General features: G+C 58.9%; 6 protein-coding genes across 6 annotated transcripts; 2 read left to right on the forward strand and 4 right to left on the reverse strand.

The window, feature by feature from the left end:
* Positions 1-327: 327 nt before the first annotated feature.
* Positions 328-2,032, reverse strand: COLE_03751 (uncharacterized protein; the record flags this gene model as incomplete). Its single annotated transcript, XM_018424932.1, has 5 exons — positions 328-348; positions 381-452; positions 551-1,258; positions 1,347-1,644; positions 1,722-2,032. The coding sequence occupies 5 exons, from the start codon at positions 2,030-2,032 to the stop codon at positions 328-330; spliced, it is 1,410 nt and encodes a 469-aa protein (XP_018281628.1).
* A 408-nt stretch (positions 2,033-2,440) lies between these two features.
* Positions 2,441-8,371, reverse strand: COLE_03752 (uncharacterized protein; the record flags this gene model as incomplete). The annotated part of the gene is made up of 10 exons (XM_018426408.2): positions 2,441-2,867; positions 2,909-3,066; positions 3,104-5,249; positions 5,286-5,836; positions 5,878-5,997; positions 6,035-7,519; positions 7,555-7,752; positions 7,787-8,221; positions 8,253-8,301; positions 8,340-8,371. The coding sequence occupies 10 exons, from the start codon at positions 8,369-8,371 to the stop codon at positions 2,441-2,443; spliced, it is 5,601 nt and encodes a 1,866-aa protein (XP_018281629.1).
* Positions 8,372-8,746: 375 nt separating this feature from the next.
* Positions 8,747-10,114, forward strand: COLE_03753 (uncharacterized protein; the record flags this gene model as incomplete). Its single annotated transcript, XM_065626309.1, has 9 exons — positions 8,747-8,812; positions 8,846-8,929; positions 8,964-9,040; positions 9,074-9,162; positions 9,287-9,387; positions 9,422-9,686; positions 9,726-9,786; positions 9,822-9,852; positions 9,893-10,114. The coding sequence occupies 9 exons, from the start codon at positions 8,747-8,749 to the stop codon at positions 10,112-10,114; spliced, it is 996 nt and encodes a 331-aa protein (XP_065482390.1).
* Positions 10,115-10,140: 26 nt separating this feature from the next.
* Positions 10,141-11,156, reverse strand: COLE_03754 (uncharacterized protein; the record flags this gene model as incomplete). Its single annotated transcript, XM_018422203.2, has 5 exons — positions 10,141-10,227; positions 10,262-10,490; positions 10,550-10,991; positions 11,043-11,094; positions 11,127-11,156. 5 exons carry the CDS (start codon positions 11,154-11,156, stop codon positions 10,141-10,143), a joined length of 840 nt encoding a protein of 279 aa, XP_018281631.1.
* Positions 11,157-11,374: 218 nt separating this feature from the next.
* COLE_03755 (mitochondrial 54S ribosomal protein uL6m) lies at positions 11,375-12,201 on the forward strand (the record flags this gene model as incomplete). The annotated part of the gene is made up of 2 exons (XM_018422204.2): positions 11,375-12,085; positions 12,148-12,201. The coding sequence occupies 2 exons, from the start codon at positions 11,375-11,377 to the stop codon at positions 12,199-12,201; spliced, it is 765 nt and encodes a 254-aa protein (XP_018281632.1).
* Positions 12,202-12,311: 110 nt separating this feature from the next.
* COLE_03756 (uncharacterized protein) lies at positions 12,312-13,333 on the reverse strand (the record flags this gene model as incomplete). The annotated part of the gene is made up of 6 exons (XM_018422205.2): positions 12,312-12,402; positions 12,563-12,882; positions 12,927-13,037; positions 13,078-13,136; positions 13,187-13,278; positions 13,317-13,333. The coding sequence occupies 6 exons, from the start codon at positions 13,331-13,333 to the stop codon at positions 12,312-12,314; spliced, it is 690 nt and encodes a 229-aa protein (XP_018281633.1).
* Between the last annotated feature and the right edge of the window lie 175 nt (positions 13,334-13,508).

Here is a 13,508-nt window from a genome sequence, read left to right on the forward strand (position 1 = left end):
TCGAATGATGTGAGGAAAGAGAACGTTGGCGTGTTGAGTATTGGTGGGCTGGAGTAGGTCCGGTCCGGCCCGGTCGGCCCGACAAACCCCTCCTACAGGTTCAGAAATGCGGCGCCTATGCCGAGCGCTGATTCCACCCTCAGATCGTCAAACGTCGCGGCAAAGCACGGCAACCACGACTCTGGAACTCATCACCCACCGACATATGATCGTGACTCCGTGTCCCGGTATACTGTTATACATCCACGGTCTACGACATCAACACGGTTTCCTGGCGCCTCTTGACACGGCCCCGCTCGTCCTTCCCTCCTAGCACCTCTCACCGCACTACGCCATCTCGTTGTAGATCTGACGTTAACTGTGCCGTCTGACATGCTCACCTTGATGGTCTTGTCCGCACCGCCGGTGATAAGACGGGTGCCCGTCTGGTCGAACGCCGAGCAGAACACACCCTGGGGTCAGCTCCGTCGCGATCATAGTGAAGAGGCAAGGGAGGAAGGCGCTCAATGGAGTAGTCCCCCCGAGCGCCGGTCTCGCTCGTGCCACTCACCGCTTCGGCATCCAGCGAGCCCGGCTGCGGAATATCCTTGAGGTGCTGGAAAGGCAAGCCTGTCGCGTAGTCCCAGAGCGTAAGCGTGCCATTGTCGCCTCCCGAGAAAAGGACGCCCTCGTCGTTGACCGCGAGCGTGTTGATCATTGCGTCGTGGCCAACAAAGTTGTGCACGAACGATCCCTCGGGACACTTCCACTTCTTGATGTTGCTGCTGCCCGACGAACCAGTCGCAAAGCTGTACTCCGAAGGATGGATGGTAACGGACCGCACAGCCTTCTTGTGGTGAGTGAGCGTCGTCATGCTCTTGCCGGCCGCCAGGTCCCACAGCCGCACAGTCGAGTCCATCGAACCAGAGATAATCTGCGGGTCGCTCGCCTGGCATCGCAAGCTGGCCACGGTGCTCTTGTGACCCGTGAGCGTGAAGATGTTGGCGCGGCTCCGCATGTCCCACACACGCACGCTGGCATCGCGGCCGCCCGTTGCAAGAATGTCCAGCGTCGGGTGTACGTCCAGACTGTACACGCCGGAGAAGTGACCATGGTAGTGCCGGATGACCTTGTTCGTCTCCAGGTCCCAACACTTGACCATCTTGTCCTCGCCGCACGAGAAAAGGTATGGATGCCGGTCGGAGACCGCAAGCCCGCGAATCGTGGAGATATGACCGGTAAGCGAGAGCTTGAGCTCGCCGCTGGCGAGGTCCCAGATCTGGTGTTAGTTGACCTGCGTTCACCTAAAGCGCTGTAGCCCACTCAAGGGAAAAAAGCGAGAGGGCCCACCACCCCGCTGGACATACTTTGATTACACGGTCTCCCGCACCTGTCGCGAACCACTTGTTCCCTGGGTCGACAGCCACTGCCCGCACCCATCCCATGTGCCCAGAAATGACCTTGGACAGCTTCCACTGAGGGTGGTACACGGGCTTGACCTCACGCGCTTCCTTCTTACGCATAAGCGCCTGCGACAGGCGACTGCTGGCAGCCCCGCCCTCGGCGCCGAAGCCCTGCTGATGACGGAACTTCACAAGTGAGCGGGGCGCCGCCTCGCTGGGGCCAGGATTAGCGCCTGCGCCTGCGCCTGAGTCTGCGCTTGGTCTGAAGTCAGCGGTGCCGAATCGAGGAAAAGGGTAGCAAAGAAAGAAAATGCAGAAGCGGAAGGAAGGTCAACGTACCCTTCTGGTCCAGTCAAGAGCTTGACACCAGCGCCCGCAGATGGCGCCACGGGTCCCGCAATGGCGGCAGGCTTCTTCGGCCCAGCACCCGCACTCGCAAGGGCCGCCGGCAAAGTCTGAACATCTCTGTACTCCGTCGCAACCTTGGTCGCCACTTTGGTCTTGGCGGCGCGCTCAAGACCATCGTCGAGGTTGTACGGTCCGTAGACAAGACGAGTGCGCTTCGCACCACGCTTGACGAGGTCGGCGAGGGGCGGGAGAGCGCCGAGTGTCGACGGGCCAGCCTCGGGCTGTGCAGAGACGTCGGTCATGATGCGGACGTCGGCAAAGAGGAAGGGGAGGAAGGTAGAAGAGATGAGGTTTATTGAGATTGTTGACGATCGACGATGAGGCATGATTCACCAGGTGGCCAAAGTCGAGGTGAGTCGCGTGGAATATTTCAAGCCCTTTTCGCATTATCTCCAAAGTGGAGGTCGTCCACCTCAGCTCTCATGGCAGCGACGTTCAGACCGCCCTCCTCGTTCAGACAGCCCTCCTGGTTGATACACCCCCCATGCATGAGAATCGGTGCGCGGGTAGTACATACACGATGGATGCCATCTGCTATTGTGGAATTATGTGTACTGCTGCGGTCCCTTCTCGGACCTCTTGCGCCTCAACAAACTCCCCGTCATCTGCTGGCATTCTCCCTATTCGCCTTGGAGCTACCCGACCCGCGCCTACACATCCATCTTCGCCCTCTGGGCTTTCCACCATTGCCCAAACTGGTTGGCCAGATCGGTGATCGGACCCTCACCGTTGAATACGCGGGCATTCTCGAGCATGAGCTCGAAGTCCTCGTCCACCTCGCGCGCCTGAAGGTATGTGCCGCTCTCGAAGTTGGCTTTGATGAATGTCAAGTCGCGGGCCTCCTCCTTTGGGATAATATCGAAGTACTGTGGAATCCCGAGTTTAACCGGGTCAACCGGCTCGCGGAAGATAAACGACACCTGCTCCTTGAACGCGCGGTTGATCGCCGACAGCATCAACTTGCGCTCATCCGGCGTCATGCGTGGGTTGACAGCGCGTTGCCATTCCTTCCAGTAAAGTGCCTCGTTCTTGGCCGCCATATCCGTGATAGGACCAGGCGGGTTAAACTGGCGACAGCTGAGGTGAGCGACTGCTACAAGAACGAGCCATCCACGCACTTTGCAAAAATCAACTCAATCTCCCTAGCCAACTCGCCCATCGTGCGGTACTTCTTCCCGTCGATTTTTTTCATGATCGACTGGTAGTCCGAAGGATGCTTGATTTCCTCGTAGTACGTCGGACAGCCATCGCGGATAGGATCGACGGGCCTGAGGAACTACGGTCAGCTAGTCTATCAAAAACAATGCTCTCACGTATAAGGCGGCAGGGTCCTTGATTAGCGCTTGCACCAGGGCCTTGGCACGTTTCTGCTTGAAAGGCATTGTGTTGCCCACGGTGGGCGGCAGGTCCGCGGGCGGCTTCGGCCATTGTACCGGCAGAGGCGTATAAGCCATGCTCGGGGTAGGCTGGGGAGGCACGGGCGAGGTATTTGCGGGCGCAGGCGCCGCGGTCGTGCGCGCAACGATGGGTTGCGCAAGAATAGGGCCAGACAATAACGAGTCGATCGGCGGTGGTGGTGAGAAAACGGGGACGCCGGGTGGTCGTGCGGGCGAGAGTGTTCGCTCGCGCGGCTTCTCCTTCGTCTTCTTCTCGGGCTTCTTGAGCGCCTCTCGGAACTCGGGGGTCGGCTTCGGCGCCTTGGAGCTGTCGCCGCGTTTCGCGTCTGAACTGCGCGGCTTGAACGCATCGATGCGCGGTTTTGCTGACTCGCCGCGCTTACCGTCTCGCCCCTCCCAATCTGCACTGCGCTCCCGCTCGTTGCCCTTGCCCTCGAGCTTATTCCTCGAGCTCTCAATTGGCGCCCGCTTGGCGAGCTTGGGATCAGGCTTCGACTTCTCGCCCTTGTCGCGGGGAACAAATGCGGGGCTATGGTCGCGCGGCACGAATGCAGGACTGCCAGCCATGGACGGCGCACCTGACGACGATCCGCCAGACGATGGCGCCTTAGACTTCGTGTTGTTCAACTTGACCTTCTTTGCCGGTGGCAGAGCGCTGCTCAACAGATCCTCCAGAGCCTCGTCCGGCGAAGAGCGTGGGCGCGACTTAGCTGACTTCATCGGTGCAGGCGCCGTGCCCTCCAGCAAGTCAATCTCCGCCCCAAGCAGGTCGTCGACCATCGAGACCTTCTTTTTCTTGGCCGGCCTCTCCTTCTCTTTGGGGGGAGGTGGTGCCGCCCTCTTCGGCACTGGTGGAGGCGCCATCTGTGCGGGCCCGGTGTCGATGGTGACCGTCTTGGGCTGCTTCAGCTTTATCTTTGGTCCACTGGTTCCCGGCACTGGAGGAGGAGGCATCAGCTTAGCCTCCGGCGCAGGCGCCTTCGGCGACGGCGGTGTCGAATCCACTCCACTGGAAGCATTGAGGGTCCTTTCCGTCTTTTTCCACAGACGGTCAAACATGATCTCGAAGGCCTCGCCGGCCCTGCGAACGGGGGCGCCGACTGGATTGTACAGGTAGCAGTTGGAGATGATGAGTCGAATGTCGTCTTCAAACTCCTTGCGTGCCGCATACTGACCGCCCTCGAACTTGGCGTTCACGGTCATTAGGTCCATGGGACGCTTGATGATGGCATTGTAGTCGGGTGCATGGTCACGCACCGGGTCGACCGGATGACGGAAGAATACCGATCGTTTGTCGCTCTGAAGTTTGCCAAGCACATGCGTCATGGCTTTGAAGTCGTCGTCTGACAGGCCGGCTGCCTGCGCCTTGGGTACGTTCTTCTTCTTTTTCTTCTTGTCCTTGGGAGGACCAGAATTGTTGAGAACAAGCTTGATAGGCGCAGAAGCTCCAGCAGCGGCGTTAGCCTCCACTGGTGCAGGGCGCGGGAACCCATAATCCGTGGCCTCGGCCCCGCGCGGATCGACAGGCGTCGAAGGTGTCATGCTGAAGCGGATCTTTGGTGCATGTGGAACTTCCGGAGGGCCTTCCGTGATAGGCGTTTGCAGCTTGATGATTGCACCAGGCTTCGGCTCGGGCACTGTTGTGCTTATGACCTCAGCGGCCTTGATGAGGGCGAAGAGGATTTCGCGGTCAGTGCCCGTGAATGCGCTGGTCAAAGTCTGCAGCAACTCTTGCCGAAGCTCAGGCTTCGAGTTGAACTCCTTTCGCACTGCCTTGACAATCTTGGCCTGTTCCTGATCCCTTTCCCTCTCACGCTGCTCGAGGTTATCCGTGACCTCGACGATACCGCTCGGCGGCGCACTCATGTGCACCTCACCGACCGCCAGAGTCATGAGAATTGACTCGGAAAAGGCCCTCGCCACATGGCGCCGCACGGTGAGCGAATAGTCCTCACGAATCACGTGGAAGAGATACTGCGCCAATGACTGGCTGCGCCCGGGCGACTTGCACAGCAAGAGGCAGTCAAATGCCATTAGGCGCAGTGGTTCGTAGTTTCCTTCACTGAGAGCGTTAGAGATGACAAATTGCGCGGCTTACCGTGTGTAGTGCAAAAACATGCGAGGGTCGTTGGTACGCTGCCCAACAAGGATGGACTTCATTTGCGCCTGTAGTCCGGCCTGCGTAACGACATTGTGGTAGCTCGGCACGAGGCGGTCGACAGTGATGGCGCGCTCGTTCGCATCCATGGCCTCGCGGAACATCTGCGCATCGAGTTCCTTGTCTCGTTCCGTGAGATTTGTCGCGATGTTCGTGCCAGCGGAAAACGCCGAGCCGATGGCACTGATGACCGTTGCGAGGTAGTGTGACTCCGAATACTCGTTCAAACTGTTGTCGTTCTGCTGGAGGAGCTCAAGGAGAAGCCGCCGAACATGTCGCCAAACCATGCGAGTGTGTGGATCTCGCAACTCGCACATTGCTGTGATCATGCTCTTCTTCAAAAAGTATTGAGCGAAGTTGGAAAAGTCGTTTGGAAGGACGTGTATCGGAGCTAATGTCGGATCTTCCTCCTCCGTCGGCTTGCAGTAGTACGTGTGGAACAACTTCATCAGGCAGAAGCCACCCATGTAGTCGGCCTCTGCAGTGTTGTACTGTCGTCAGCTTCCGCAGTCATTCCCTCCAGCAGACTCACGGCTACAAGCGCACGTGCGGCCTCCATGCGCACGCGGTAGAAGTAGTTTTCCACCAACACTGTGCGTGCCAGCTCACTAGCGATTACCGGGGACGAGTACATGGTCATCCTTTGAATGGCCTGGCGGTGTTAGTTTCATCGAAATATCGAAGCCCACCTGCAGTTGCGCCACAACATCCCTATCACCCTGCAGCTGGGAGATCCAGAACCAAGGCTTCTCGTGAATCTCGAATATGGCGAGCCATTCCAAGTCGGGGTCGACGCGGATCCACTCGTAGCCGCCGCCTTCGCCCAACATGGCCTGCGCATCTTCCTCGCTCCAGTCGTGCACACGCCATTTGCGCTGCTCCTCCTCGTCATCCCATGGCGGGTAAGCAAATACCTCGCCGCGGTCGAGGTCCCGTAGCTCTGCCTCCTGGTCTTCGTCGTTGTCCTCAGCCTGTGCCAGAGCATCTTGCAGCTTGGAAAATCGCGCAGCAACATGCCCACTTCGCCTTGTACGCTTATACTTGGTGTTGAACGGCAGCGGAAACGTCTTCTTATTCGTTTTGATGTCGACAAGATGTTCAAAGGGTGCACCGTCTGCCTCATGGATGCGCACAGTAAGACTCCCCTCAAAGAACGGTGTAGGCCTCTTCTTGGCGAGGAACGCTTCCTTGCCCTTCGCATCCAACGCGTCCGCGGCCGCCAGGGCGGGCTGGGTCTGCTCCACCGTAAATTCCACAAGGAACTTTTTGCGGATGAAGTTGGTTCGGATCGAGATGATTGGACAACCGCTGCCGTATACCCACTGATCCGCGAAGGAGAGAAGGTCCATGCCGCTGACCTTGCGACACAGTCGGAAAAAGTATGAGGTGGAGAGCATATTGTTTGGCAGCTCATCGGACAGCGACGCGAGGAAGATGCGCGGGATCACCCTCGACAGTCCCAAGTTCGTTCCCGACTTGGCAATGTGACGGTCAAGAATGTAAAGGACGAGGGGCGCCTTGAGGCTCATGAACGCCGACTGCGAAGCAGAGGGAGGATCGATTGCACCAGGCATACACAGGGGCAGCTGGTCGCCCTGGTCCTCGCGTACGCAGCGATCCATGTCCTTCTTCAATCGAAACCGGTACTCGTTGTTTCCGAGGAGATGCCGGATGAAGAGGGAGTGGAGGTATAGGGCCAGACCAGTGATCAGCCAGGTGTCTGAAAGCGTCCGCTGAATAATGTTCACACCGACCCATTGCTGAATCAGCGCGAGTGAGAGGTGCTGGCGAGTCTCGATCGCCTGATCAATAACGTTGGCCGGGTGGAGGAGGTCGGACGAAAACACGCCCATTGACACAGCGACAGAGCTCTGTGCGCGCGGGTTTGAGACGAAGACCATCTTGTATGCCGAGTACGGGAATGACCCAAACTCGGAGCCATAGAAGCACATGGCTCTCGACAAGAAGGACGTCGATGTCGCGAGCTCATCGAGCTGACCAGGCAAGCAGAAGCCGAGGATCGGCTTTTGCGACTCGCTGCCGGTGAGCCCCTGGATCACGGGGACCTGGAGCATCTCGAATGGGCCGGCAGCAAAGGTAATGTGTTGCACAGACGCGGGCGTGGTCTGTATGTAGTAGAAGATGACCTTGTGTGGGTCGTGCGGATGCGTCGACTGTTGTTAGCCACGAAGACATCGTCAAAGCTCACCTGTGATTCCAGTTCACCGCTGGCAACAACCATGGTGGGAAAGGCGTCGTTGTCACCGCGCGGTTCGCCGCCCTCGATGTATCGCGGCACGATGAACTCAAGCTCCCAAGTGCAGCGCTCCCACAGGCTGTCGACACATGGAGTCCATATCCGCGCTGCGTCGCACGTCGTCGGCGAAAGAAACATATGCGGGATTTGCTGTTGTCAGTCCCGCTGAGATCCATTGACCCACTGATTCATCTCCACCATCGCCTGGGCGGCGAAAGACAATACCCTCAGTGACCTCCCCACCGATGTTGAGAGAGTAGTCGATCTGAATTTGGATTGGTGCCAGCTTGACAGCAACCGTCTCCCCCTGCGGCTCCTCTACAAGGCGCACCCATCCGTGCGACACAGAGATGGCGAGTTCGCCCTCATCCTTCTCGCCCAGCGCGGCCCACGTCTTTCGCTTGATCTCCTGATGGCTCTTGAGATCGATAGGCGGTTCGCGCACTGGGAGCGGTTGGAATGGGTTGACCACACTATACGTGGCCGGGGTGGGAAGGAGCGGATCCGCGTCAGTCGGACTGGAGAGCGTCACGGCGCTGATATCGATAAGCGGCGACACATGCAGGAACACTGCCCGCAGCTGAGGGTTGGTCGGCTGGATCGTGAGGTGCGCAGTGCCCTGTTGTCAGCTAGCCTTGCTAATAACGCACATAAAGCGCGCCTGCAAAGTCGATCTCGATAACATTGCGTTGGTGCTGCGTGACGGGTTAGCAAGGGAAGGCATGTTGGAGACGTATAGAGTGAAGCCCCGGCCGGCGTCTTCGGCCATGTTGCTCGCTCCCGCTCCTCGGCGGGTGTGGTGATTGGGACACTCGGGTTGTGGGCGTACGGTGCTGTGGAAAGTGTTGAAAGGACAGAGGAAAGCGTTAGAGCGTGGATGCAAGGATGATGGCAGGTGGTAGTGGTGGTGGGACGAGTGATGACTTGGACGCGCAGAGCGAGGACGACAACATCCAAGTCAGGTTGGGTGGCAATCAGGCGGGATCAAATACGCTCATGCGACCTCAAAGGGGAGGGTCAATTAGACACTGTCACCACAGCGGAATCGGGCCCCGCATTATTGATGATCTTGTCCGCGGCATGAGGCGCGCACAGACATTGGCGCCTGTCCATTTCTGACTGCAGACGACGTCCAACTCCTATCATGTCCGAAGTCCACCAGCACGACTACGCAGAGCTTCTAGATTTCGCATATGACCTCGCCGAACGGGTGAGCTTGTCCAAGTCTACGTGCTCACAGTAGGCTGCCAAGCTCATCTTGGATGGTGCCACGGCGCGGTGGAAACAGGCCGAAGATGAGTACGAGGTCAAGAAGAACCCCGTCGACGTGGGCAAACAGATTAGATGTGGACTGAAGCTAGCTTGTGACAGAAACCGACCAGGCCGTCGAGGAGTTCATCAAGGGTGCAATCGCCGAGCGCTACCCCGAGCACAAGTTGTAGGCCGCTCTCCATTTGCGCGCTGACGACAGCATAGGGGAGGAGTCAAGCGAGGGCAAAGCTAAGCCCGTCCTTACAGACGCATATACATGGATTGTGGACCCGATCGACGTGAGCTTACGAAAGCGGGAGATGACTTACTATAGGGGACGATGAAGTGAGTTGTGGATAATGAAGTCGCGTCGAGGCCTGACTAACGCCAGCTTCATCCATGCCAAGTGAGCTCATGAGCTCAGTGTTCGTAGGAACGCGCTCACCCAGCCCCAACGTCGGATGCTCAATTGGAGTGACGCACAACTCGCGCCCTGTGGTGGGCGTGATTGCACTGCCCTTCCTCGGGCGCATAGTGAGTTGAGCATCGAACTGGTTGCTCACAGCAGTATTCAGCCCACGAAGGAGGCGGCGCATTCATGAACCGCACGATCCCCCTTCCGCTGACAGGCGGGATCCCGCAGCCGCTTACCCAGCTGAGCCATTGCATGATCGGAGCAGAGTGTGCGTCCAGCCATGGCTGGAGAGACCTGATGAAAGGGGGCTCGGACCGCAGGCCGGAAACGATTGATGTCAAGCTGCCCAACTTCCGGCGGCTGAACGGGGATCCAAACAAAGGGATCTCGGACGGGGTCATGGTGCACGCCTTAAGGAGTACGTCCGACTTCGCAATGCGAGCATAGCTGACTACAGCTACTGGCGCCACGACCATTAATCTCGCGCACGTGGCTGCTGGCGAGCTTGACATGAGCTGGTAAAATGGTCTGTTCTGCTGTCAACTGACTGCAGGGATGCTGGGTGCTGGGCTTGGGACGTAACGGTTAGCCATCATAAGGCTGTGCATGTGGAGCTGATAGCAGGCCGCCGCCATTATTCTCAAGGAGGCCGGCGCTTTCCTTCAAGGTGGCAAGGAAGAATTTGCACGCGATGCGCCTATCGGTGAGGTGCTCATGTGCCGACGATATGTCGCTGTGCGTGCTGTTGCGCCTAGCAGAACGGAGAGCGCGGAAGAGATTCAGCGCCGCCTCTCGCGCGAACTGTACGCCGTCGTAGACGAGTGGACGACGCCCAGCATGCTGTAGTAGAATACATGGTCTCTCAATCCAGTCTACAGGAAGTCGGCCGCCGCCTTGCGCTTTTGCCCAGTCTCGCTCTCCGTATACCTGTACTTTGGCAGTTGCGCGCGCAGCTCGGCCTGGAGTCAGCCTGACAGGAAAAGGGTAGCTCACCGGCGTGTGGTTGTTGTCCGGCCAGAAGACACCGTCTTTTGGAGTGACGGTGGTCGGCTGGGACAGGGCAGTCTGCGGAACAAAGGCAGGGGGTGGCGCGCCGGTCTGGCGGGGGGGAAACGGCGGCGGAGGTGGCCCGCCATTTCCCGGAGGCATACCAACACCAGGGAGCGGGAATGGTGGTGGCCCGCCGGGCATGAATGGTGGACGACCTGGGAAGGGAGGAGGCCTGGAGTGAGCGCGTCCCCTGCGTGAGAGCGATTGAGCTCTGGTTCTGAGTCCACTCACATTGCAGGAGGGAAGGGAGGCAAGCCAGCCGGCGGGAAAGGGGGCGGAACAACAGGAGGCGGCGCGCCCAGGTTCTGCTTGTTTGCCAACCGCCGCGCCGCCATGAGCGCCTTGTGCTGTGCGAGTGCGGCCATCAGGTCTGCCTCCGGGATGACGGTGTACTGGTGACGAGGGCGTTTGCGCTCAGCCTGCTGTACAAGAGCCGCGGCGCCAGCCTCCTGCTCCTTGCGCGCCTTCCACTCCGCCAACGCGTTGGTCGGCACTCCCTCCATCCCGAAGATCTCAATGTCGTATCCGTCACGCCCAGGCAGAGTGTTTGTGAGCGGCTCGGGCTCGCATTTGTGCACCTGTTGCGAGTGGACCATGAGACCACCAGCAGTGTTGAGCTTACGCGGACACAGCTGGCACTTGAAGTGCTTCGACTTCTGATGCTGCAGCAGGACTGCGGTTAGTCATGTCATGGTGGAGGGGCCAACAGCGCAGAAAGACGTACCCTTGTCATCCTCAAACTCGCGCTCGCAGTACCAGCACCATGGCTTCAGTACCTGTTGTCAGCTACGTTCTCGAGATGGCTTACAAAGACCTGCGGCCTCTTCTTCTTTCCCATGTTGACTAAATGGGTTGGATGTGTATATGTTGATGCCTCAGCCGGAGCGAGTTCAACTTCGAACTGAACTTGGTGACGCCCGGCACGCGGTAATATCCGTCTGCTATTTTTTCCGCCATTAATCCAAGGCGGAGGAGGGCGGAAAGTCGGGCTGAGATTGCTCTTTGCACGCTCTCTCCGAGATTGCGATCGCTCACTCCGAACCCCTTCTCGCCATCATGAACCCGCGCGCCCTGCTGCGCGCGCCCTCCGTCGCGTCGTCGTCTGCGCGCGCGCTTCACACCTCGGCGCGCGCCAGCTCGCACGTCGGCTCGCGACCTATCCCCATCCCGCCCAAGGTCGAGATCATCTACCCGCCCGCCAGCGTCGACCCGGAGCTGCACATGTCCTCCGAGGCCGGGCAGCGCTTCATTGAGGTCAAGGGTCCGCTTGGGCAGCTGACGGTCCCCATCCTCCCGCCCGTGATCCTCAACCCGCCAGCTGCCGGCCAGCCGCTCGAAGTAAAGGTGCACGACGAGGAGGCCAAGGCACACCGCTCTGTGTGGGGTCTCACGCGCGGGCTACTCAATAACGCTGTCAAGGGCGTCTCGGAGGGGTACACCGTTGAGCTGCGACTTGTCGGTGTCGGGTATCGTGCCGCCGTCGAGCCGATCCCCAAGGTGTTCCGTGACATTCAGGCCAGCATCCCCCGCGTCGCCAAGCCTGCCAACCCCGGCGCACCGCCCTATGTCCTCCCCCCTCTGCCTACCGACCGCCTGAACATCAAGCTCGGCTTTGCGCACCCTGTGCTTATTGATATTCCCCACGACATCAAGGTCACGACGCCCGCACCAACCAAGATTGTGCTGGAGGGTATCGACAACCAAAAGCTTGGGAGGTTTGCGGCCAAGATCCGTCGGTGGCGCAAGCCCGAGCCGTACCGTGGCAAGGTGAGTAGCAGGGGGTGGAGGTGTGGAAGTGGTGAGAGCGGACGGCGAATGCTAAATTATAGGGCATCTTCATCGGAGACGAGACGATCAAGCTCAAGGAGATCAAGAAGAAGTAGACACCTCGCATTGCATGTATACCTGCCCATTCCCCGTTAGTGTCGTCGCGCAGAGCACTCCCGTCCCTCCGTCGAAACAAACAACGTCCTCAATCTATAGCGTAACAACATTAACCACGAATCTTGGACCACAGCACGAGGATGATCAGAAGCACGAGCACAGCAATGATCGCGCCGGTGACTACCTTCTGCTGGTACATCCTGGCATCAGTTTACTTTCGATTTCGCTGTAAGATGCCGCAGGACGCGGGAGATGCATCACTGCGATTCCGGCGGCGGTTCTACAGCCCGCGACCAGCCGCCTGAGTGTCTTTCGCCCCAGCCCCTTCCTTCGGACTGCTCTCGGCCGAAGCTCACTCACTTGTAGATCATCTTCTTCAGCGTCCCCGCCGCACGGTCGATGCTGGCGTCGGCGCCTGTCAGTGTGTCGCGGGTATGCTCAATCTGCTCCCGCTGACCGCGGAGGTTACGCAAGATGTCGGCACCGACATCCTCGGTCTCGAGTGCGACGCGATGCGCATTTTCAAGCCGCTGGCTGCTTGTAGACAGCATCTCTGTACCTGCAAGCAGTCGGGTGCGCGCGCTGAACGCGCTCGGGTCGTCATCTGTGTACGGGTCATCGCTCCACCCGCCAGCGCCGGAGAGCAGCTCCTCCCTCTGCGTTGACGCACGAAGGTCACGCTGGCGTGAGCTCGTAGCAACCCCACAAGAGGAGATCGACTTACGACTTGCTTCGTGACCTTGTCAACGGACGCCTTCGAGGTTGCGAGTCGCTCCTGGAAGGTCTTGCGAATGCTGACGGGCATGGATGGGATTTCCAGCTCCATTTGGGAGATCTGGCGTGAGCTTAGTGCTGGCCGCGTCAACTGGACGCACTATCTCCTCGGCCTCGTCCAGGTCGTCTGAGACCTTCTTCAACGCTGCCTTGCGCGGTTCTGTCGTCAGTGTCGATACGGCCGGGTGGGTCATCACGGGCGCAACGCACCGCCCCTGAGACTCTGAACGTCGCCGTCCAGCTTGCCCTTGAGGCTGGCGATGAGCTGTTTGAGGTCATCGTCGTAGTTCTCGAACAAAGCGCTGTTTGTCAGCAAGATAATGAGTGCATGTGAGCGTACGTCGGCGAGTTGTCCATGATGGAGATGTGAGGATCAGAAGATCAGAACACGAAAGATGGGACGGTGACGACAACAGGTTGGGTGGCGGGAAGGGCCGGATTTAGATGAGGGGTACGAATAAAGGTGGAGGTGAATGACACAACGGGCAGGAGGGAGGGCACAACAACACTCGGCTGCCTTGAAGACCTCCCC

Source organism: Cutaneotrichosporon oleaginosum (assembly GCF_008065305.1).
Source record: "Cutaneotrichosporon oleaginosum strain ATCC 20508 chromosome Unknown ATCC20508_contig03, whole genome shotgun sequence".
NCBI classification, from domain to species: domain Eukaryota; kingdom Fungi; phylum Basidiomycota; class Tremellomycetes; order Trichosporonales; family Trichosporonaceae; genus Cutaneotrichosporon; species Cutaneotrichosporon oleaginosum.